This window comes from Triticum urartu, chromosome 4, assembly GCF_003073215.2.
Source record: "Triticum urartu cultivar G1812 chromosome 4, Tu2.1, whole genome shotgun sequence".
NCBI lineage: Eukaryota > Viridiplantae > Streptophyta > Magnoliopsida > Poales > Poaceae > Triticum > Triticum urartu.
The window spans coordinates 242,694,211-242,719,110 of NC_053025.1; the positions used below are offsets into that span (position 1 = coordinate 242,694,211).

The 24,900-nt window shown below is 44.8% G+C and overlaps 2 protein-coding genes across 28 annotated transcripts; one reads left to right on the plus strand and one right to left on the minus strand.

Annotated features, from left to right (window-relative positions):
* Positions 1-10,311: 10,311 nt before the first annotated feature.
* On the minus strand, positions 10,312-22,041 carry LOC125551395. Its single transcript, XM_048714619.1, has 3 exons — positions 20,747-22,041; positions 13,654-13,728; positions 10,312-10,593 (listed from the first exon to the last, which is right to left on the minus strand). The coding sequence occupies exons 1-3, from the start codon at positions 20,931-20,933 to the stop codon at positions 10,493-10,495; spliced, it is 363 nt and encodes a 120-aa protein (XP_048570576.1). The 5' UTR covers positions 20,934-22,041; the 3' UTR covers positions 10,312-10,492.
* Positions 14,214-22,727, plus strand: LOC125551393. 27 transcript variants are annotated; one of them, XR_007302521.1, is made up of 8 exons: positions 14,316-14,699; positions 16,088-16,186; positions 16,679-16,749; positions 17,199-17,445; positions 17,853-17,989; positions 18,374-18,480; positions 18,580-18,650; positions 22,669-22,714. XR_007302521.1 is itself a non-coding variant. In XM_048714613.1 (6 exons), exons 1-5 carry the CDS (start codon positions 14,365-14,367, stop codon positions 18,623-18,625), a joined length of 834 nt encoding a protein of 277 aa, XP_048570570.1. In that variant the 5' UTR covers positions 14,296-14,364; the 3' UTR covers positions 18,626-18,650; positions 22,669-22,719. The 27 variants fall into 27 exon arrangements, 8 of the variants coding, with proteins under 8 accessions (XP_048570570.1, XP_048570569.1, XP_048570568.1 ...); XR_007302523.1 differs by lacking the exon at positions 22,669-22,714 and having other exon boundaries at positions 14,315-14,699; positions 18,456-18,480; positions 18,580-18,962; XR_007302520.1 differs by lacking the exon at positions 22,669-22,714 and having other exon boundaries at positions 18,580-18,962.
* Positions 22,728-24,900: the final 2,173 nt, after the last annotated feature.

Below are 24,900 nucleotides of genomic sequence, written 5' to 3' on the forward strand. Positions count from 1 at the left end.
ACAAGGGCAAAAGTTTTTGGAAAAGTAGATACGACGGAGACGTATCATCCATCCAAGTGAATCTTTTTCTTGATTGTATAAACCGCCGCTAACCAATCTGTAATTTACTCAGGTCCTAGGAGCGGCAATCTTAGCCAAGATGTGCTTTTGAAGCTCAAAACTGTTTACACTCTTGTTGAGCAACTTATACTCGATCTCAGCGCAACTTAGCTACTATTTCGCCAACAAACCAAGGACCCAATCTGCTGAGCAATGTGTTGAAAAAATTGTCAATCCTGCCTACAAGGATTCAGGAGATAAAACGGTCTTGTGCGAGAGCCGGTGCTGTAACAGCCTTGAGCCGTGCCAAGGCATGGGTACCGGAGCTAGACCCGGCAGAGGTGGCTACCGGGTATCCAAGCCTGAAGGAAGATGTCACTCCTTTTGACCAGCAAGACTTTGCCGCTTGCATTAAAGAAATTCATCCTCATGCGACAGTAATTGCTGAAGAAACCAATCTCTCCAAGTATCAGCCGGCTTATGACGCAGAAAACGAAAAGATGCCTATGCCAGCATATAAAGTGATGATTTTGATTCCTCCGATTCGTAAGCACACTTTCGCCCCTGAAATTAACCCGTCGAATCTTATTGATGACAAGCTGAATTATACGCCTTACGTGGCATTGATTGGTCAACACCAAACTTCCAGACGGCGGAGGAGGACGAAGAACCAGAAAAGGATGATCCAGAGCCTTCAAGTCAGCAAGGTCAAGAAGAATGAATTTCCAGGCGGTTTATATATGTGATCCGTAGGAAAAACACTTGATCTTATTTGGCTCATGGAGTCATGTAATAGGGTAGTGAAACTTTAAACTGCCGTGCCATTGTGCACGCTTCTGTTTTGCACAATACTGCTGATCCGCCAATGTAAAAAATCTTCAGTCTATACTTATGAGAGCGTCAGACTACTTATTACCTTGCACTCAAAATAACTCACAAGTGCCCTGGCGGTTTACCGCTGGGCGGGTCATGATGCCCAATTGAAGCCACTGGGGACAAATAGTCCATAACCAGAGCTAGTCTGACCATAATGCCTGCTTAATGAAATATCATACATGTGATATAGGTTTAGACTGCCGGTTTTGACGCAGTCATAGTTTGTAGAATTATAACTCCAAATTTATGATATTCTGGTGACTTAGAGTCTACCATCCTGGCGGGTTGTAGAGACCCAATAGATGCTTCAAATATGAGCCATAAATAGGGCAGCGTGGCCCTGATTTGTAAAACCAAATGGAAAAAAGGAGATGAAAGAATAAGAAGTCAAAAAATTCGAGGCTTTTGTAGGCCGCCAAGCCAAAGTGTCTTCTTCGATGAAACTAGCCTGAGCCACTAGAAGGTACATGCTTTCCGTGAGCCGACACTCACAGTACCCAATCGACATTTGAACCAAGATAAGTTTAGGTCTTATTTAAAGATAGACTTATCAGGAGTACGCGGGGTCAGAGTGGTAGCATGCACCACGGGCCGATTTATCCAAGTTTCAAGGAAGGCGGCTTATGAAGCCTGGATCTATCCTGGCTATCTGTAAGCCATGCTCTCACATGACAAATCGGCATTTTAACCTTAACGATCTCAGATCTTGGTCGAATACGCCGTAAAGACTGATCGTTAAGAGTTCAGTAGGTCAATCAGGATTACCTGATGGAGTTGAAGCAGCTGGTTACAAGTAAGTTGACCCGGAAAGGTTATGTTCTCTTTGGTCGAATACGCCTATGTTTGAACAAACTTGGTCAAGAGGGTAGTAACGCTATGTTCTCTTTGGTTGAATACGCCTATGTTTGAACAGGAAGCCCCCAAGTGACATACTGACAAATTGTGCTCGTCAGGGACCTAAGTTTGAGTTGTGCCACGCATCCAACTCTCTTTGGCCCCTGTAGTTTGGGCATCAAGCCTCTTAAATGAACATGTAAGAATATGATAAAGACTCAGCTTCGAAGAAGTGAAACGACAAAGGCCCTGAATCAGGGATGCCGGCTTTATTATACTGTTTATAATATATACACCATCAGATTATGTACATCATGAGAGCCGGTGGCTCAAGTATAGTAGGGCCGAAGATAAGCAATGTTCCACGGCCGACGGGTCTCCTCCTCCGATGTGCGTGAGTCCTTGTGGTCTCGAACATCGATAAGGTAGTATGACCCATTATGCAGATTCTTGCTGACCACGAAAGATCCTTCCCAAGGTGGTGATAGTTTATGCATATCCGTTTGATCTTGGATGAGCCGGAGCACCAAATCTTCTTCTTGAAGGTTCTGGTTTTGACCCAGTGGCTGTGATAACAATGTAGATCTTGCTAGTAAATCGCCGAACGAGCCGCCGCAAGATCACGCTCCTCATCTAACAGGTCAAGTGCGTCTTGACGTGCCTTTTCATTGTCAGCTTCAACGTAAGCCGCCACCCAGGGTGAATCGTGACGGATGTCACTTGGGAGAACCGCCTTTGCTACATAAACCATGAAGAAAGGTGTGTAACCCGTAGAACTGTTAGGGGTTGTATTGATACTCCATAACACTGAGGGTAACTCTTTGCAAAGGAACCATATGTCGGGGCTTGATGCCTTGCAGAATTTCTTGATTAGCCCGTTCCGCTTGACCATTGGATTGGGGGTGAGCCACAGAGGAGACATCAAGTCGAATATGCTCTCGTTGACAAAATTCTTTCATAGCACCTTCAGACAAATTAGTGCCATTATCTGTTATAATGTTGTGCGGAAAGCCAAAACGGAAAATCACCTTCTTAATGAATTTAACCGTCGTTGCGACATCACACTTGCTAACTGGCTCTGCTTCAACCCACTTAGTGAACTTGTCAACTGCCACCAAAAGGTGGGTCTTTTTATCTGGGGACCTCTTAAAAGGCCCAACCATATCAAGCCCCCAAGTCGCAAATGGCCAAGTAATTGGAATCATCCTCAACACTTGAGCCGGAACATGAGCTCGTCATGAAAATTTCTAACAACCGTCACATCTGCTGACCAAATCCTCAGCGTCAGCATGAGCCGTCAACCAATAACAACCATGATGAAAAGCCTTGGCGACGAGAGATTTATAGCCGGCGTGATGACCACAGTCTCCTTCATGAATCTCTTGCAGAATCTCACAACCTTCTTCAGGAGAAACACAATGTTGAAACGCCCCTGTAACACTGCGATGGTGCAACTCCCCATTAACAATCGTCATTGACTTAGATCGCCGGGTTATCTGCCTGGCTAAAATCTCATCCTCAGGTAACTCGCCCCGGGTCATGTAAGCCAAATATATCACTATCCAATCAGGAATAGCATGAAGAGCCGCCACCAATTGTGCTTCCAGGTCAGGAACAGCAAGATCCTCCTTTGTGGGCAACTTGACAGAAGGGCTAAGCAAAATATCCAGGAAGGTGTTAGGTGGCACCGGCTTATGCTGAGACCCTAACCGTCTTAAAGTGTCAGCCGTCTTGTTCTTCCTGCAATCAATATGCTCAACTTGGTAACCCTTGAAGTGACCCGCAATAGTGTCAACCTCTCGACGATAAGCCGCCATGAGTGGATCCTTAGAATCCCAAGTGCTAGAAACTTGTTAAGCTACAATATCTGAGTCGCCAAAGCATCTCACCCGGCTTAGATTCATCTCCTTATCCATCCGAAGACCGTGGAGCAAGGCTTCATACCCAACTGCATTGTTAGTGCAGGGGAACATTAACAGGAGAACGTAAGAAAACTTATCACCTCGCGGGGAAGTCAAGACAACTCTAGCCCCTGAGCCTTCCAACTGCCTGGATCCATCAAAGTGGATAGTCCAATAAGTGTTATCCGGCTTTTCCTCAGGTGTATGCAACTCTGTCCAATAATTAATAAAATCCACGAGTGCTTGGGATTTGATGGCTGTACGAGGCACATACTTCAAACCATGGGGTCCAAGCTCAATGGCCCACTTGGCAACTCGACCTGTAGCTTCTCTGTTTTGGATGATGTCTCCCAAAGGAGCAGAGCTAACCACAGTAATGGGATGACCCAAAAAATATTGCTTAAGCTTCCGGCTTTCCATGAAGACCCCGTACACCAACTTTTGCCGGTGCGGATACCTCTGCTTGGACTCAATAAGCACCTCACTGATGTAGTAAACCGGCCGTTGCACCGGATACTCCTTGCCTATTTCCTTCCTCTCCACCACAATAGCAACGCTAACAGCTCAGCTATTGGCAGCCACATATAACAGCAAGGGCTCTTTATCAATGGGAGCAGCAAGAACCGGTGACTCAACCAACTGTTTCTTCAGATCCTCAAACGCTTGATTAGAAGCATCACTCCAAACAAAGTGGTCTGTTTTCTTCATCATCTGGTAAAGAGGGATAGCTTTCTCACCTAACCGGCTTATGAACCGGCTTAAGGCCGCAATCCGACCCGCCAGCGATGAACATCATTGACACATGCTGGTTTAGCCAAGGAAGTGATAGCCTTGATCTTCTCTGGGTTAGCTTCAATACCCCTATTAGAGACCAGAAAACCCAAAAGCTTACCTGCTGGTACCCCAAAGACACACTTGGCCGGGTTAAGCATCATTTTGTAAACCCGAAGATTGTCAAATGTCTCCTTTAAATCATCAACCAAGGTCTCCTTCTTCCTTGATTTCACCATAGTGTCATCTACGTAAGCATAAACATTACGCCCGATTTGATTGTGAAGGCAATTCTGCACGCAGTGCTGGTAAGTTGCCTGGGCACTCTTAAGCCCAAAAGGCATAGACACATAGCAGAAGGCTCCAAACGGAGTAATAAAAGTTGTCTTCTCCTGGTCCTTAACTGTCATCTTGATCTGATGATACCTAGAGTAAGCATCCAAAAAACTCAAATTCTCACAACCCGCCGTAGCATCAATGATTTGATCAATACGAGGGAGAGAAAACGGATCAGCTGGACAAGCTTTGTTTAAGTACGTGTAGTCCACACACATTCGCCAAGTACCATTCTTCTTAAGCAACAACACTGGATTAGCCAACCACTCAGGATGAAAAACTTCAATGATGAACCCGGCCGCTAAGAGCCGGGCCACTTCTTCACCAATGGCCTTCCGCCTCTCCACGTTAAAATGACGGAGGAATTGCTTGACCAGCTTAAATTTCAGATCAATATTAAGAATGTGCTCAGCGAGCTCCCTCGGTACACCCGGCATGTCTGAAGGCTTCCATGCAAAGATGTCCCGGTTCTCACGCATGAACTCGATGAGCGCGCTTTTCTATTTCGGATCCAGATTGGCACGGATGCTAAATTGCTTAGATGAGTCGCCAGGGACAAAATCAACCAACTTAGTGTCATTTGCTGATTTAAACTTTAACGAAGGATCATGTTCTTTGGTTGGCTTTTTTAAGGACGTCATGTCCGCCGGGTCAACATTATCCTTGTAAAATTTTAGCTCCTCCGTTGCACAAATTGATTCAGCATTAGCAGCGTCACCTTCTTCACACTCCAAGGCCATCTTCCGACTCCCATGCACCGTGATGGTGCCCTTGTAACCCGGCATCTTAAGATGCAAGTAAACATAACAAGGCCTCGCCATGAACTTGGCATAAGCCGGCCGGCCGAACATAGCATGATAAGGGATCTTGATCTTGACCACTTCGAAGGTGAGAATCTTAGATCTGTATTCATGCTCATCTCCAAAGGCAACTTCCAAAGATATCTTACCCACTGGATATGCTGACTTACCCGGCACCACACCATGGAATACGGTGTTTGACGGTTTAAGATTTTTGTCAGTCAGCCCCATGCGACGGAAGGTTTCATAATAAAGTATATTAATGATGATGCCTCCATCCATGAGTGCCTTAGTAAATTTATAGCCCCCAACCTGAGGCGCCACCACCAAAGCCAGGTGAACCGGATTATCAACCCGGGGCGGATGATCCTCATGACTCCATACAATAGGCTGCTCTGACCACCGTAAATAACGTGGCAGCGCCGGCTCAATAGCACTCACCGTCCTCTTATGAAGCTTATGATCCCACTTACATAAACTGGTGGTGAAGACATGATAATGTCCACTATTCAATGGCTTCGGGTTGCTCTGATACCCAGACTGTTGCTGCTGATGATTTCCCTGACTATTCTGCTGGTTGTAGCCGCCCTAATTGCCTTTGCCTAGAAACATGGAACTTGAATCACCGCCGCCATGACCAGGACCGTGAGAGCCGGACCCTGAACCGCCGTTCGGGCCATGGTTGTGCTGGATGGACTCCCTGAAGTGTCTCATTATGCTGCAATCTTTCCACATATGGGTAGCTAGCTTCTGACCCGTTCCGTGTGTTGAACATGGCTGGTTCAACATTGCCTCAAGGTCAAATTTCTTCCCTTGAGCCGGTCTCGCCGACGCTGGTTATAATTCCGTGCACCGGTGTTAGCCACAAAATCGTCAGCCTTTCGCTTACCGTTGCTGCCCTGACCGGTTGGGTTGTACTATTGTCCCCTCATGTCGCCACTCTTCTTTCCCTTTCTCGATCTTTCATCATCAGAGTCGGGCTCCTTGGTACTATCAGAGTCGGCATACTTGACGAGAGCTGCCATGAGCTCCCCCATATCGCCGCAATGACGCTTGAGCCGTCCAAGCTTCTGCTTGAGTGGAATGAAACGACAATTTTTCTCCAACATTAGTACCGCTGAGCCGACGTTGATATTATCTGAAGAATGTATGGTAGTCGAGATCCGGCGCACCCAGCTGGTCGTTGACTCGCCCTCAGCTTGAACATAAGAAACTAAATCCACGATCGAAATAGGCTGCTGATACGTCTCCAACGTATCTATAATTTTTGATTGTTCCATGCTATTATATTACCTGTTTTGGATGTTTAATGGGCTTTATTATACATTTTTATATTATTTTTGGGACTAACCTATTAACCGAAAGCCCGGTGCAAATTGCTGCTTTTTTTGCCTATTTCAGTGTTTCACAGAAAAGGAATATCAAACGGAATGAAACCTTCGTGAGGATCGTTTTTGGAACAAACACAATCCAAGAGACTTGGAGTGGACGTCAAGAAAGCAGCGAGGAAGCCACGAGGCAGGAGGGTGCGCCCCCACCCTCGTGGGCCCCTCGCAGCTCCACCGACCTACTTCTTTCGCCTATATATACTCTTATACCCTGAAACCTTTGGGGAGAGCCACGAAACACCTTTTCCATTGCCGCAACCTTCTGTACCCGTGAGATCCCATCTTGGGGCCTTTTCCGGCGATCTACCGGAGGTGGATTCGATCACGGAGGGCTTCTACATCAGTACCATAGCCTCTCCGATGATGTGTGAGTAGTTTACCACAGACCTTCGGGTCCATAGTTATTAGCTAGATGGCTTCTTCTCTCTCTTTGGATCTCAATACAAAGTTCTCCTCGATCTTCTTGGAGATCTATTCGATGTAACTCTTTTTGCGGTGTGTTTGCTGAGATCCGATGAATTGTGGGTTAATGAACTTGATTATCTATGAATATTATTTCATTCTTCTCTAAATTCTTATATGCATGATTTGATATCTTTGCAAGTCTCTTCAAATTATCAGTTTAGTTTGGCCTACTAGATTGATCTTGTAGCATCCCAAATTTTCAATTTGGAATGTTATACATTAGATCATCACTGCATATCATATTTTATTTGCTTTTGGCCTGATCCAGAAATTCTACGCAACTCAAGGACCCACGGAGAGAGTTGGGGGTTTCGTTATTTTCATATTTGAGTTTTCTCAAATTTTGAAGATAGGATCATTTGATTTTATTTATTTTATCTTCAATTATTTCCATTATAGAAATATGAGAGAGGGAATAAAATGACTTTCCCAAAATAAAGAAATATTGAGGATTTAATAAAAAAATCAAACAAGATTTTATTTCGGAGTTTTGGCTAGTTTTATTTGAATTTAGGAAAAATTGCACGTTTTTCAAAACTGCATTTCAGGGCCAACAAAATGTTCATCTCGTTCTAAATAATTTATTTAGGTGGTGAAAATTTATTTTGGAATTTTTAGAATTTTATTTTATTTTCTAGATTTCTTCTTAGTTTCGGCGGAATTGTTTTAAAAAAAATTGTTCACGCGCCCGACTGGGCCGAAGGCCCAGCCGAGCCGGGCCAAGCCCGTGCTGCCGCCATCCCCCGCACCTGCTCAGGACCGGAGTCCCGAGCGAAGCCGCCGCCGCCCGAGTCCGGGAGGAGCACGCCTCCCGAGACGGCCCCTTCCCCAAGCCGCGCCCCCCTCTCATAAATACCAGCCGCCACCCCGCCCCGCCACCTCGCCCCGCCCCGCCTCCCGCAGCCGCCGCTCGCCGCCGCAGCCGCCACTTGCCGCGCCCGCCGCCGCCGCCGCTGCCCCGCCCCGCCGGAGCCCTGAGCCGCCGGAGTCCGACGAGGTAGCGCGCCATTCGCCGCCGGTTTTCCGGAGAAAACCGATCCGGTTTTTCCTTGAAAACCCTAGGTTTTTTTATTTTTATTAGATCGGTTTTATCGGTTCTTTTATTTAGCGAGTGTTCGCTTGTTCGTTCGTTTTTACGGACGAGTTCACCGTTTAGTTTCAGATAACGAACGTTCGTTCATTAATCTGTTCGTCAATTTTTTTCTCGGATTTTCCGTGATTATTTCTGATCATGATTTCTGATCCGATTTTTGTTTTAGTTTAACTTTTCGCTTGTTTATCGGAATTAGGTGATTCAAGCGCCTAGAGCTTCGTCTCGAAACCCTCTTTCCGTTTAACCAACTCAAACAAGTTTTTGCGTTTGTAAAATTTGACTTAGGTCCAGATTAGTAATGGAAGCTTGTTTTCTTCCACCGTTTGACTTCCGTTGTTTCGTTCGATTTGTTTCTTTTGCAAACCGGAGTTCTTAAGTTGAACCTTCTGGTTAGATCTCTTATTTGAGTTTTACCTGTGCATTATATGAGTACTTATAGTATGCTTGTTTGTTTGTTTGCGATAGAGTACCCGGAGTGCGCCGCTTGCTACTTTGAATCTCTAGGCTTCTTAGAAACATATACCACAACTTTCGAGAGTAAATATCTCCAGCTCAAAAGCAGAGCATGGTTGGCCAATCAGATAATAGGATTTACCAATGGCATTATATATCAGAGGAAGAACTTCCAAGTGATTAAATATGAAGGACGTTGCCGGATAAAATCTAACAAAGGATTCGATGGTCCTCAAGGGATCTGATGTAAGCATCGGTACTCAACCAGAGGAAGAAAGAATGCAAGGAGATCAGATTATAGAAACAACTGACTAACTCAAAGCTCAAATGCAAAGGAATTATGAATTCCAAGACAAGGGATCAGAAGCAATGCTCTGATTAGGGATGGATAAGTGGAATAGCCTTAGGGTTACAATCGATGGCGATTTGACTGGCCGAGATCCAGCTCATGTTTAAAATGACGTCTGAGCTAGAAGGATGAATTCTAGGATTCGACTGAGGAATGCAAGCATCCTCAACATATTGAATCAATGGACTTAAAATAACAAAGACAAGGGATTCCAATAAGATTACGAGACTTATGGGATTAACCATAATGCAAGCAAGCAAGAATTTCAAGATCAATAGGCTGCTCAGGCTTTTCGGAAGATCGAATGGTATTTTGAAGACTTTTGTGAAATACATAAATCAACTAGGGATGAGCGGATACTCGGTAAGTGCGAGGAATTATCCGTAGGGGTATTTAGGTGACAAGGAACTGCAAGGCACTAAGCTCAAAGGATTCTCGGAACAACGGAGAGCAGTTCAGGGCATCTTGTAATAACAAGATCAATGGGATTGAATGTAAGAATGGAAGGTGTATGCAGTTATCAATAGGGATATAACAGTGGTAGGGAATTTGCAAAGGCGGTGGGTACAAGTGCCTCGGGAGAACATCGTAGAGTAACCTCGGAATCTTCTGGTGTAGCAGACGATCATCGGTAATAAGGTGCTCTCCGGATGAAAGTGATCACGAGATCCTAATGTTAGAGTTAGCAAAATCATTTGACCCGAATAGAAGAGAGATCAGAGTCCCAGAGTATAGACGAGGAATAAAAGATCCTAATACCACTCAATGGGACGTGGGCCCGTAAGGCAGACAACCATGCTAGTACAAAGTTTTGTAATGTCTAGACTCGACTTCGGCCAAGGAGTGTGGGAGGGGGATTCCTACAGGCAGTCGGCTCTGATACCAACTTGTGACGCCCCCGATTCAATCGTACACTAATCATACATGCAAACATGTACAATTAAGATCAGGGACTCATGAGAAGATATCACAACACAACTCTAAAAATAAAATAAGTCATACAAGCATCATATTACAAGCCAGGGGTCTCGAAGGCTCGAATACAAGAGCTCGATCATAGACGAGTCAGCGGAAGCAACAATATCTGAGAACAGACATAAGTTAAACAAGTTTGCCTTAAGAAGGCTAGCACAAACTGGAATACAGATCGAAAGAGGTGCAGGCCTCCTGCCTGGGATCCTCCTAAACTACTCCTGGTCGCCGTCAGCGGGCTGCACGTAGTAGTAGGCACCTCCCGAGTAGTAGTAGTCGTCATCGATAGTGGCATCTGGCACCTGGGCTCCAATGTCTGGTCGCATCAATCGAGTATAGAAAGGGGGAAAAGAGGGAGCAAAGCAACCGTGAGTACTCATCCAAAGTACTCGCAAGCAAGGAGCTACACTACATATGTATGCATTGGTATCAAATGGATTATGTGAAGGAAATATGCCCTAGAGGCAATAATAAAGTTATTATTTATTTCCTTATAATCATGATAAATGTTTATTATTCATGCTAGAATTGTATTAACCGGAAACATAATACATGTGTGAATACATAGACAAACAAAGTGTCACTAGTATGCCTCTACTTGACTAGCTCGTTGATCAAAGATGGTTATGTTTCCTAACCATGAACAATGAGTTGTTGTTTGATTAACGGGATCACATCATTAAGAGAATGATCTGATTGACATGACCCATTCCATTAGCTTAGCACCCGATCGTTTAGTATGTTGCTATTGCTTTCTTCATGACTTATACATGTTCCTATAACTATGAGATTATGCAACTCCCGTTTACCGGAGGAACACTTTGGGTACTACCAAACGTCACAACGTAACTGGGTGATTATAAAGGAGTACTACAGGTGTCTCCAAAGGTACATGTTGGGTTGGCGTATTTCGAGATTAGGATTTGTCACTCCGATTGTCGGAGAGGTATCTCTGGGCCCTCTCGGTAATGCACATCACATAAGCCTTGCAAGCATTACAACTAAATATGTTAGTTGTGAGATGATGTATTACGGAACGAGTAAAGAGACTTGCCGGTAACGAGATTGAACTAGGTATTGGATACCGACGATCGAATCTCGGGCAAGTAACATACCGATGACAAAGGGAACAATGTATGTTATTATGCGGTCTGACCGATAAAGATCTTCGTAGAATATGTAGGAGCCAATATGGGCATCCAGGTCCCGCTATTGGTTATTGACCGGAGACGTGTCTCGGTCATGTCTACATTGTTCTCAAACCCGTAGGGTCCGCACGCTTAAGGTTACGATGATAGTTATATTATGAGTTTATGCATTTTGATGTACTGAAGGTTGTTCGGAGTCCCGGATGTGATCACGGACATGACGAGGAGTCTCTAAATGGTCGAGACGTAAAGATTGATATATTGGAAGCCTATGTTTGGATATCGGAAGTGTTCCGGGTGAAATCGGGATTTTACCGGAGTACCGGGAAGGTTACCGGAACCCCCTGGGAGCTAAATGGGCCATGATGGGCGTTAGTGGAAAAGAGAAGAGGCAGCCCTACATGGGCTGTGTGCTTCCCCCTTCCCCTAGTCCTATTAGGACTAGGAGAGGTGGCCGGCCCCCTCTCTCTCTTTTCCCCCTCCGCGAATCCTATTCCAACTAGGATTGGGGGGGGGGAATCCTACTCCCAGAGGGAGTAGGACTCTCCTGGCGCACCCCTTGTGGCCGGCCAGCCTCCCCCCCTTTGGTCCTTTACATACTGAGGTAGAGGCACCCTAGAACACACAAGTTGATCCACGTGATCTATTCCTTAGCCGTGTGCGGTGCCCCCAGCCACCATAATCCTCGATAATACTGTAGCGGAGTTTAGGCGAAGCCCTGCTGCCATAGTGCATCAAGATCGTCACCACGCCGTCGTGCTGACGGAACTCTTCCCCGACACTTTGCTGGATCGGAGTCCGGGAATCGTCATCGAGCTGAACGTGTGCTCGAACTCGGAGGTGCCGTAGTTTCGGTGCTTGATCGGTTGGATCATGAAGACGTACGACTACTTCCTCTACGTTGCGTTAACGCTTCCGCAGTCGGTCTGCGTGGGTACGTAGACAACACTCTCCCATCTCGTTGCTATGCATCACATGATCTTGCGTGTGCGTAGGAATTTTTTTGAAATTACTACGAAACCCAACATTATGGGTATCCTATGTGGACTGAACTGCAGAATGCCGGAATAAGAGGGGGATAGCTAGTCCTTTCGAAGACTACGCTTCTAGCCACCTCCATCTTGCAGCATGTAGAAGAGAGTAGATGGTAAGTTCACCAAGTAGCATCGTGTAGCATAATCCTACCCGGCGGTCCTCTCCTCGTCGCCCTGTTAGAGAGCGACCACCGGGTTGTATCTGGCAGTTGGAAGGGTGTGTTTTATTAAGTATCCGGTTCTAGTTGTCATAAGGTCAAGGTACAACTCCAAGTCGTCCTGTTACCGAAGATCACGGCTATTCGAATAGATTAACTTCCCTGCAGGGGTGCACCACATAACCCAATACGCTCGATCCCATTTGGCCGGACACACTTTCCTGGGTCATGCCCGGCCTCGGAAGATCAACACGTCGCAGCCCTACCTAGGCACAACAGAGAGGTCAGCACGCCGGTCTAAATCCTATGGCGCAGGGGTCTAGGCCCATCGCCCATTGCACACCTGCACGTTGCGAGGGCGACCGGAGAGCAGAACTAGCAACCGCCATTACAAAGGAAGTTGCGTTACACGGTCCAACCCGGCGCGCGCCGCTCAGTCGCTGACGTCACGAAGGCTTCGGCTGATACCACGACGTCGAGCGCCCATAACTGTCCCCGCGTAGATGGTTAGTGCGTATAGGCCAGTGGCCAGACTCAGATCAAATACCAAGATCTCGTTAAACGTGTTATCTTGAAATAACCGCGAACGCCGACCAGGGCCAGGCCCACCTCTCTCCTAGGTGGTCTCAACCTGCCATGTCACTTCGCCACAAAGATCCACACAAAGGGCCGTTGGGACAAAGGTCCTTTTAGCCCCCAATCCGTGAATCACTCGTGAGTGCTCCACGAGCCGACCCGACTTTAGTCACCACATGTATCATGTATAAAGTATATAGTATATACCCGTGATCACCTCCCGAGTGATCATGTCCCGATAGTATAGCATGGTAGACGGACAAGTAGGTAGGGCCATTGATGATAAACTAGCATCCTATACTAAGCATTAGGATTGCAGGTAAAGGTAACAACAGTAGTAGCAAGGACAGGCTATGCATCAGGATAGGATTAACCGAAAGCAGTAATCATGCTACACTACTCTAATGCAAGAAGTAGAGAGAAAGAGTAGGAGATATCTGGTGATCAAAGGGGGGCTTGCCTGGTTGCTCTGGCAAGAGAGAGGGGTCGTCAACACCGTAGTCGTACTGGGTAGCAGCGGCGTCGGTCTCGGTGTCTAGCGAGAGAAGAAGGGGAAGAAACAATAAATATAATGCAAAAAATGCATGACGATGCATGACATGACAAAGCGTGAAGTCAGGTGTGCCCCAACGCGGTACGAGGTGGTACCGGTGAAGGGGGAAAACATCCGGGAAAATATTCCCGGTGTTTCGCGTTTTCGAACGGATGAACCGGAGGGGGAAAGTTACGTGTTCACTATGCTAGGGATGTGTGGCGGACGAACGGGCTGCATATCCAGATTCGTCTCGTCGTTCTGAGCAACTTTCATGTACAAAGTTTTTCCATCGGAGTTACAGTTAATTTTCTATGATTTTCAAAGTTTTAAGTATTTTCTGAAATTTCTGGATTTATTATATTTAGTTTAATCCGAACTGACGTTTGACGAGTCAAAAGGGCATGTGTGGCCCACATGTCATAGACTATTTATCTAAACAATTAAATAAGTCTAATTTATTTAATGACGGTCTACAAGTCATCTACTACTAGACTAACTTAGCACTAATTAAGACCTATTATAGTCTTCCCTAATAATAAACCAGCGATTGCCCCTGGTCGTGCGTCATCGGGCATTTTGCAAAAAAGTCCCTCAATTTGTCAGAATTTAACCCGTAGTCCTATCTTAAGTGGATATATGAGAAAACGTTTCGATTTTGCACAAAACACCCTGGCATTTGGAGTATTCAACACGCGGTCCGAGCAGCTTTGTAAAGAAAAAAAAGACAACCACACACGCACGGGCTCGCCTCCTCTCCCTCTTGCCGACGAAGTCACCGCCGCCGCAGCCCACGCCGGCCGCTTCCGGCGAGCTCCGGCGCCGCACAGCACGGCCCCGAGCTCCCCATGCTCCGCGCCTCCCTCCCCTCCGGCCAGATTCTCATCTCCTGGCCTCTACCGCCCGCTCGCAACCACACCCCCGTGGCTAAGGTTCCGGGCAGTGCTTCGCCGGCGCGTCTCCGGCGGCCCCAGGTTTGTCCCTCCTTCCTTCTTGGCCGGGATCCGCTACCCCTAGACCTCACCTTCTTGGCCGGCTAGGAGGATTGGTTTCCAGTCCAGGAGTGAGCTCCTGTCTTTTGATTTGAAATGAAACGCCCACTGGGAGAGGTCTGCAGCTGCTGCTTTCGTGAGGCTGGTCATGGAGAGGCGCATGCCCTGGCTAGGAGGATTGGTTTCCAGTCCAGGAGTGAGCTCCTGTCTTTTGATTTGAAATGAAACGCCCACTGGGAGAGGTCTGCAGCTGCTGCTTTCGTGAGGCTGGTCATGGAGAGGCGCATGCCCTGAGGTGGGTGTGTGTTAGCTCTGACGAGAAAACATATGAAGTTTCTGCTATTGTTAAGCCTGATGTCGAAGAGTTGGAAATGATTTGTGAATCTCTGTGCACGTAAATGGAACACTGGACAAGTTAAGCCATGTGTATTCCATCTCCTTTAATATATTGCTTGTGATGCTTATTTTGGTAGAGAATTAAAACATAATGCTGATATGCTTGAACACTTGGATGCGTGTATTCCTTTTCCATCATATCCATATCTAGAAAAGCATTCCTCCATGTAATAGGGTTTTTGAAAGCAGTATGCATATATGTTTCGTGAACAGTTTTTTTTTTTTGTTATTGCAACCATAAGAAAGAATCTTACTGGATTGTCCTGGAAAATATTAGTCTTCTATTGCCGATAACTAGATCCGTGTTAACTCAATAGGGTGATCTAGCGAGTTATCTTGAGACAAAAGGTCGCCTGCAATCTTATAAAGTGATCAGATTTGCCCTTGAGACTGCAAGGTCGTATGTTAGGATTCATGACATATGTATCTTCTTTTCCTATTTTTTCCTTTTAAAGTTGTAACTACCATTTGAGAATTGACTAAAACTGCTCGCATTAGTGCATCATTTTGTAGTCACCTGAAAATAGTTAGGATTCATGACATATGTATCTTCTTTTCCTATTTTTTTCCTTTTAAAGTTGTAACTACCATTTGAGAATTGACTAAAACTGCTCGCATTAGTGCATCATTTTGTAGTCACCTGAAAATAATGTAGCATTGACTGAAACTGCTCACCATTTGAAGTATTGATTGAAACATTAACTACCATTGAAGTATTTTCTTTATTTTTTTGACTAGAAAAGCCTGAAGATGAATTAAGTTGATTCATGTAGATGAAATGGTTTTCCATTTCCATTTGTGTCGTTTCAGTGAAACAAAATGATATTGCAGCTCTTTTCATTTATGTGTTGTTTTAGTGCATTATTATCTTCCATGATTTGTTTTTCATTGATACATTTTGTTGCATATATGGACGCCATCTACTATTCAGCTGATATTTGTTATTATATCATCTTGTTTGCGAACTTAAAAAGGTCCCTCAAAGAGAAGCATTTTTCATATGCTCCTGAATCTGGTGTGCGGTATGATGGAGTTTACAGTTTGAGAACTGTTGGAGGAAGACTGGTATTCAGGTAATTTTACTTTACTAAATGTACAGAGGTTCCACATGCTGCTCTCTACTTTGTTCCTGTACAAGGCCAGAGCTACTATAAGGTGATGATATGCTACAGTGTGCAGTTTGCTTTATGTTTGTTTTGTTCATTTGATTGACCCTGAAAAAACTGATTCCACCGCATCTCTTTATGACAGCATGTTGTCCTTTGGTTTCAGTTCCTGTAATGTCCGTAAGGTTAGTTTTAAAGAGATGTATGATTCTATTCAGTTCTAATTTTAGAAGAACAAACAATTGTTAAAGAATGCCCATTACTACTGGTTCTGATATGTAGAGGGATGGCATTTGTTCATTTGATTGCTAAAGCCAACATCTAAATAGTGAAGGACGTAACTGATAAATCATCACAACAATTCCCGGCGCAGCAAAGCGCGCATGTTCATCTAGATCCAAGCAGCTCTTTTCAGATCAATTAAGGAATCAATCTCATGATGGTTTATGCTTGATGCAGCGGAGGGTCACAGATTCACAGGTGTAAGGATCGGTACAATTGGGCCTCGCATTATTTTTTTCCAGAATTGGGTGTGCGTACTCTCTAAACTGAATTGAGTGAGCTAAATCTATGCATCTAAATTGTAGTCTGTAGCTTTATGTGTTACGTCTTAAGGTTCAAATTGAAGATTGCCTTTGGGAGTAGTTTTAGTTGGTAGAAGTTTCATTCTACAAATACGCACACATTATGTGCTTAATGTGTGGCATAAACATGATCAGTTTTATGTTTAGAAACCAAATCACTGTCCACCCATTTTATTTCTTCATGACTATTTTGTGTTGAAATCAGATCACCATTCACCTGTTCTGTGTATTGTTGTCTTTAATTTTTTTTGCCTATTCTCAATAAAATGCTCAGTTTCAGGATGTGATTTTCAGTTTTAGGCATTTGGTACTTTCGGCATCGAGAAAAAAATTGTTCCTCTGAGCGTGTACCTTCAAATGCAAAGTTCTGACTATGATTTCGCGTGCAACCACAGCGCCGTTGGCCGCTCTGCCTACCGAGTGCCACCCCGCCGCCTCCTCCCACCCCCCACCTGGGACCTCACCGCCCGCTCCCCGCCCGGTACACCCACAATGCTTGAGTCTGAGCAGACGCCATTGGCCCGTGGGCACAGAAGCAGAGTCCAGGATGGTGATGGTGCCAAGGAGGACTCTCGAACGTCGATTGATTGCATCGTTGCTGCCGTACCCATGGAGTGGCGCGGCTCCAACCACTCTGAGATGGTATTCCTCTCTCTTTCTTTCCTGACAGAACTAAGAATCTTGTGTCATCCTCTTTTCTAAATAAAGTATAACCTGTTAGCTACCTGATGGGCACTGTCTCTGAACTTTTCAACCCCTTCAGTTCTGCCGATGCACTGTAGACTCTAACAATGGTGGAAAGGAATCAGATTCCAATGAAACTAGCACTACTGTGTTTTTCCACAGTTGCCTTTTTTGCTAAATTAACTAGCTTCTTCATGGTAGAGTAGGTACAAAGATACTCTCTGATGAATTTTATTGATATTGTGTAAAGTAGAAAGCCTGACACTACTACGTTGGTAACTGAGTTAACCAATCGTAGAACTAGAAACAAGTAGGTGACAGGAAGATTTGTGGATTGTGAAACTTTTACTCAATCTTATCCCCAGGCCGCACAACATTTTCTTTAGCAAAGGTGTCTCTGTTGCTGAGATTCTTACAGATGGCTGGGAGTCGGCGCAAAGTACATGGACACATTGGTGCTATATTTTAAAATTGTGAAACAGCATCCAAGCTACTTGTGAAGGTGTCAATTTCTGCATTGATAAAGATTCAATTATACTTCTGATGGGATTTTTTTCTGGTAGCTATCTGTACAAGAGAATGAACTTGAGAAATATTAATTTCTAGATAAATTTCTTTGGAAAGTGAAGCTTCCCCTGAAAATTAATGTTTTTCATGGCTGGTTTTGAAAAATAAACATACTTACTAAAGTCAATTTATTCAAACGATGTTTTCAGGGAGATAAAACCTGTCAATTACGTGGTAGAGATGAGATCATTGACCACTTAATTGCTGGTTGCTAAGTTGATCTAAACCATTTTGCAATGTGCATTGAACTCGAAAACTCTACCTGATACTGTTGTGACTTATTTAGCTCTTGGTTGTTGTATTATGTATTGTTCTGAAGGAGATTAGATCTTCAGAAGAAACTCCAATGCATCGAAGATTAAAAGAAAATCATGAAGACTCACATGCATATTGTTCACCAGACTCATCAATGGCATCATACGACTCGTAAAACCATCGACCTAATCACAAATCAGTCGCTGGTTGCATGCCGTAGCACTATCAGTTCCTTGCGGTGATCGTGGTTACTGTTTGTTTGTGGTGCAGAGGAATCAGTACAACAACAGAACTTGAAGCTGACAAGGATAGATGATGGTTGGTTTTGGTGGAGAGATCAGGTGCATATGAACAACCTATTATCTTCCATTTTTTGTTTTTCATCATTCAACGGGACAATTTCCTAATTCTTTTTTAGTACTGTCTGGAAAGGTTATTAGTACATATAGGTTTTGTCAAAATTTATTAGCACATATGAGGTTTTTTGTTTGGATCCCCTTTGGCTCTACATAATTCTTTGGAGTGGGATTCTAGATAGATGCTTTTATTAATTTTCTCTCATTGCAACGTACGGGTATGTTTACTGTAATAATAAAGTCAGAAGGAGAAGGGCGAGGTCCAGATGGAGCTCTGCCAGTTCCGCCGCTTTCATATCTCGACTGTTGCTGCTAGCTCTACTCTGCTCAACGATAAATTCTGTGTGGTTAGTTAATTTACTAGGTAAATTGCATAGCTCAGTAGCATGCACACATGAACGCTCAAGTTACATGTTTGGCCAGCCATTCCTTGGCAGCCTATGGCTAGGCTTCCCAGCAGATGGAGATGCTCTGGTTCAGAATCTTATAACATGAATTATTGAATATTACGCATTGTTTTAAATCAATTTATTGAGCTAGAGACATAAAAAAATTTGTGCATTGTTTTAAATCAATTTATTGAGCTAGAGACCCTCCTAGGTAAATTATGGAGATGCTCTGGTTCAGAATCTTATAACGTGAATTATTGAATATTACGCATTGTTTTAAATCAATTTATTGAGCTAGAGACATAAAAAAATGATTTTTTTAGTAACAGAGAGTACGTGTTGTCCTTTTTAGGGGAAGAGATTTTTTTTAGGGAAGGGGAAGAGAGTACATGTTGTCTGTGTATGTGTCGCTCGAGGTCCAGCTTAGGCCAAGCCCAAAAAACAGTGCAAAAAACAATTACAAATGAAATATAATTTTCCAAAAAAATGTTGATCACCATAAAAACGATTCCATTTTTTAGAAATGTTCTCAAAATTACAAAAAAAAAACACCACCTCAAAAAATATATATTCATGTTTTTATGAACAATAATAAGTAAGATCGATTTAAAGACTATTCCATGTGACTACTCGTTCATCGGATGAAAGTGCGGAGCTGAAGTAGGTCTTCGGTCTTCATGTCCGAATTTTATGGTCCAAAATGCTATGCTCAATGTAATTTTATTTCCAACATTTGCCAACATTGGATATGAGAGGTGTTGCACAATGCTATGTTTTAAATATTTTTGCCCGTTGTAACGCACGGGCATTTGTACTAGTAGTACTAATCTAAGTAAGGGCCGGCCATTACTGGGCACAGCCGGCCACATGCACGGCGCACACACACCATGCTGCACAAGGCACACACAACACACACGGCCATGGCCAGCTGCAAGCACACAGAACACGCAGAACACACACACACACACACATCACACGCACTCACGCACACACAACACATAGCTAGGAGTTAATTCTGTTATCTGAACATAGCATTTTGCGATTTTTATATGATTTAATCCAGGCATCCAAGGGATTTGGTCCAATGGGATAAAATGAAGTTCGTCATGCAAACTTTCTACTCATATTATTTTTGCTGATGTTAGCAGTTGGTTAGCCACTGTTTAGAGACAATCTAGAAGGTTAGTCATTGTAAAAATAAGAAAGCTAGCTAGTAGTATCTACCGTAGCAAGCACTACATGCAGAGCAGCGATGGAAAGAAAAGAAGCAGCAAAAGTGCAGCAGCACGCAGAGCATCAGCGCGAGAGGCGCGTGGACGTCGCCGGCTAGCGACTGCGGGCACGGCCGGGGCGGCCAAGGCGCGGGCGGGAAGCATGGCCGGCGCGGCCAGCTGAGCAGTGGCAGGCAGCGCAGTAGCAGCTCTGCAGCAGCAACAGTGGCAGCCGGAGGCGAGTGGGAGCAGCACGCGGGCGGCCGAAGGCGGTGGGCACGCGCGCTGTGCGGAGGCGGGCGCGCGGCAGGTGGAGCTGGCGCACGGGCACGGCCAGGCGACGAGGCGAGGTGAGGCACGGCGGGACGGGCACCGGGTGCGACGAGCAGGAGGCGCAGGCGAAGACTACGGTGGTGATGGCAACGATGGCTACAGGCGACCAAACAAAGCGTTGGGAGAGGGGTTCCGTACGGGGGCTCACCGTGAAGGCACAAGGAAGCCCGTCGAGAGGTTAGGAGCTGCAGTGGCGTGGATCGACACGACGGAGCTCTGGTGGCCGAAGACGAAGTCAAGGTCGATCTGCTCGTGCTGGTGCGGCTCCAGTCGATTTGCTCCTTGTAGGCGAAGTAGGAGACGTAGACGAAGCAGAAGGACAAACTCCTAGGCATCAGGGAGCTCAGTGGGCGCGAGGGCGATGGCGGCCATGGCCATGACGGCGTCGTGTTCGCGTTGGGAAGAAGAGAGCGGCGCGAGGGAGAGGACGAATTGAGCTAGGGTTCGTCGGGGATGTTGGGGGCTTGGCCTTATACTCCAACGGGACCGGGGGATGGCCGGCTAGCGCCATGGCGCAGCCATGGCCGGTCGGATGTCGGCCACGATCCCCTGCCTCCCTATAGCAGGAGGTTGGGGATGAGTGGGGGTGTGGTCTGTGCCTAATTCACTAATGCACTAGGGCCCAGTACCAATAGTCCTTCTCAATCAGTTTTCAATTTTGCTATTGATTTCAATTAGTTTGTCCACTAAATAAACTTTGCTATATATGTAACTTGGCACATAATTGCTATGAAATAAACTAAGACCACACACAAGGTTTTACATCATTCAGAAAAGCATAGATATTTTCTTATTTTAAAGAGTCTAAAATAATTGTTGTTGGACCATTATTAACTTCCTAGGAATTTATCTGTGAGGCAAATGGATGTTGGTTTCTAAATGAATATTCCTTAGTGAATATTTGCAACCCAACGGACATTTTTATTTTACCGTTAGAAGAAAAATAATTTCACTTGCAAATTAAAATTTGAATTTGACTTCATTTTCATCAAGTGGCAAATTGGCTTAATAAAACTAGATGACATGGCACATTAGGATGAGGTTATTGTAGCTTGATTATCGGGGCGTTACACAAGTAACACTTTGATCATACCTTTTACTATCCAATTTTATTGCATTAGATCAACCCTCAAGCCATTACATGAATAGGATCTGATTAATATGTGGGTTTTGGGAAGTAGACGAGGTAGTACCTATTATCTGTTTTATTATCAAACCCCGGGAGTTATTTTTACGTTTGTTTATGCCATGCTATGCTTGTAGACGTGGATTGGGTTTGAGTGTATCCATGACAGATGTGAGAATGTTAATTATTGGTTCGACTTAAGATGGCAACTTTAATACACATCTGGGTGGATTGAGACACCTGGGTATTCCAGCGATTGCCTGTTATTTTTCTTTATGGACCGCCACCTAGGCTCCAAGGGATCATGAGATTATTCATACTAGAAACTTCCGTGTGCAGCCACAAGCTACTATGGGCTCTAGCATAGTTGATTAAGTCGTGCGAACTCTTACAGTGGTAGACTAGCAGATGTAGGGGAAAGTAGGTGTAACGATCTACCCGATCTTAAGGTGCTAGCGCTTCTGAAAGACTATATCTCGGTCATTCATTTCTCAAACACCATGTAGTGCAAGAATCCCAACGGAGGAGATCGAGTCTTGTGGGGAAACGTGCACAAACCTCTGCAGAGTGTATAAACTAATCATGGTTAGCCGTGTCCCCGGTTATGGACGTCTTGAGTATCTAGTACTTGGATTATCATGTGAATCTCATCATGTGACTTTAATTAATTTTGTTGGGTTTTAATGATGATGTTTAATTGGGATTGAGAGGGTGTCTACGCTCTCAATGTTTAACAACCACCCTGATAGTTAAATAAAATTTATTCCTTTGCAGTAGGGAAAAACTGGCTTTACGCAAAACTGTAACCATAGAGCTTTCCACCAGCCATATATGCATGTAGTATAGCCAATTTCTGTTCACTACTCTCTATGTGTTACATTGCCAACATATCCCATGTGCTGACCCGTTTTCGGACTGCAACGTTCATGTTGCAAACTTTACAGACGACGAGTAAGGAGCCTTAGGTCGTGGTTCTATACTCAGTGATGCCGTTGGAGTTGATGGACTCACTTATCTTCCAAGCCTTCCGCTGTTATCGTTATTAGATGGCCTTAAGCCATATTATTTTGTAATAAGTTCTCTTTTGAGACATTCGATGTAATAAGTGTGTGATTGCTACTCTGTTATAAATCCTTCAAGTAATGTGCGTGTCAGCATTACTAATCTAGGGATGACACTGATGTATAGAGATCGGACCGTTTGAGGTCTGGTCGCTACAAGATGGTATCAAAGCACACACTAACTGTAGGACACGACCACCACTACAAAAAAATAAACTTTCGTGATGATACTTGTTTGTCACAGTAGGTCGCTTTTTTTGTCATGCATGTACATCCATGACAAATTTATGACAGAATCAAGATAGTCGTACCTGTGGTGTCGTAGAAGTGTTCCATGACATTACCAAAATTATCATCACGGAAGTGTCCACTTCCATGACGATAAATCACGCGTCACAGAAGTGCTTTCGTCAAGGGTGACCGACATGTGGCATCCACCGTAACGGAACACCGTTAAGCTATCGGGTCGGGTTTTGTATCCGATAACCCGTTAACAGCCCCGACCAATGGGAAATTTCCACGTGTAAAATTCTTATTGGCCGGACGAAACACGTGTCAGCTCGTCAATGGGTCAGATAGGCGCCTATGATACGTAGACATGTGGCACGGCCCAACAGAGGCCCATTCCTGTGAAAAGGCCGGCCCGTTTGACTTGGTCAAAAGGTGGCGGGCCGGCCCATGGAAAGCCTGTTAACGGCCTGTTCGCATATAGCCCATATACAGCCCGCTAACACAAGGCCCGTTACGCCCTATCCGAATTAGGCCTAGTAGCATCATCTGGGCCATCCAATATGATTCCAGCCCATTTTCACTTCTGACCCATGTATGGCCCATGACGTCTTTCGGCCCATATGAGGCCCTATGTAACTCTTGGCCTATTAACGGCCCGTGGTGAAACTGGCTCGTAATGAACAGTGTGTCACTTTATACCCATTAACGGCCCGTTATTCCGTTGGGCCGTTTCCAGCCCATGTTATCTTTCGGCCTTCTTAGAACCCATTTATTCTTGGGCTCATTTCCAGCATTCGTTTACTTACGGCCTGTTACTGTCATTTTCTGCTTGTGGGCCAAATTCAGCCCGTGGTTACAGTCGGCCCGTTTGTGGTCTGTTATTACGTTGGGCCGTTTTCATAGCGTCATCAAATACGGCCTATTAACGATGGCCCGTTACGGTCGGCCCATGAATGGACGATTCCAACTCTAACCCGTTTACGGCCATAATGCGGCATGTTATTGGCCCATGTTTGGCCAATCGATCATACGGCCCGTATAAGGCCCATTGATGATACGACCCGTAGAAGGCCCATTGTTTCTACAGCCCGTAGAAGGCCCAATGTTTCTACGGCCCGTAGGAGGCCCAGTGTCACTACAGTAAATATTATCCCATGGTTATTGTGGCCTACTTTTAAAAAATAGGTTATTGCAGCCACTAGTTAATCGCGGAAAAAGAACGGCAATGGCTACAAGAAAACAAATAAACAAGACAACAAGGAAATAAATAAGCAAGCAACTAACGCTAGGCTATCACGGCTATTACACATATTACATCCACTGGGCATCAAAGTTTGCCACCAGTGCAAATATAGGGAACAAAGCAACATATCATATACACTGGCCGTCAAAATTGGCCACCAGTGCAAATAAACGCGACAGCAAAACAAGAGCATAACTGAAACAACTTCAGAAGAGCTCAAGAAACGTTATCCTGGTATCCACCATGCTGGCAATAAGCTTAGCAAGCTGATTAGCTTTGTCCTGTTTGGCGCTAAAATCCTTCAATTCTTGCTGTTGCCCCAGAAAGTATGCATCTGAATGCTCCAGGGACTTTCGCAGTCCTTCCGCTTCTTGTCGCAGCACAGCTGAACGATGTCTTTTAGCTTGTAGTTGAGACTCAAGAAACCGAACTGATTTAGACAGTGAGTTTGAATAGCTTGTGCAAGCGGTAGTGGCCAGTAACTCCAACACTAAACCAAGACAGGATGTGTCACTATCCCGAACCTTATCTGTATTACTTCCTTTACCGTCGCTTAATAAGGCACTCTTCCCCAATATTCTGTCAGCATTCTAAAAGAAGAAACAAGCAGCCACATAACAAGTTTAGCATGTACTAGTATA

What these genes read in the sequence shown, in the direction of transcription:
- LOC125551393 (XM_048714611.1), top strand. Translation starts at nt 14,365, where the DNA reads ATGAGAAAACGTTTCGATTTTGCACAAAACACCCTGGCATTTGGAGTA. An exon ending in CGCGTCTCCGGCGGCCCCAG is followed by an intron (nt 14,700 to 16,087) that starts GTTTGTCCCTCC and finishes GAACTTAAAAAG; the next exon opens with GTCCCTCAAAGAGAAGCATT. An exon ending in GGAGGAAGACTGGTATTCAG is followed by an intron (nt 16,187 to 16,678) that starts GTAATTTTACTT and finishes TGCTTGATGCAG; the next exon opens with CGGAGGGTCACAGATTCACA.
- LOC125551395 (XM_048714619.1), bottom strand. Translation starts at nt 20,933, where the DNA reads ATGCCTAGGAGTTTGTCCTTCTGCTTCGTCTACGTCTCCTACTTCGCC. An exon ending in GGCTTCCTTGTGCCTTCACG is followed by an intron (nt 13,729 to 20,746) that starts GTGAGCCCCCGT and finishes TTCTCTCGCTAG; the next exon opens with ACACCGAGACCGACGCCGCT. An exon ending in TCTCTTGCCAGAGCAACCAG is followed by an intron (nt 10,594 to 13,653) that starts GCAAGCCCCCCT and finishes TGATGCGACCAG; the next exon opens with ACATTGGAGCCCAGGTGCCA.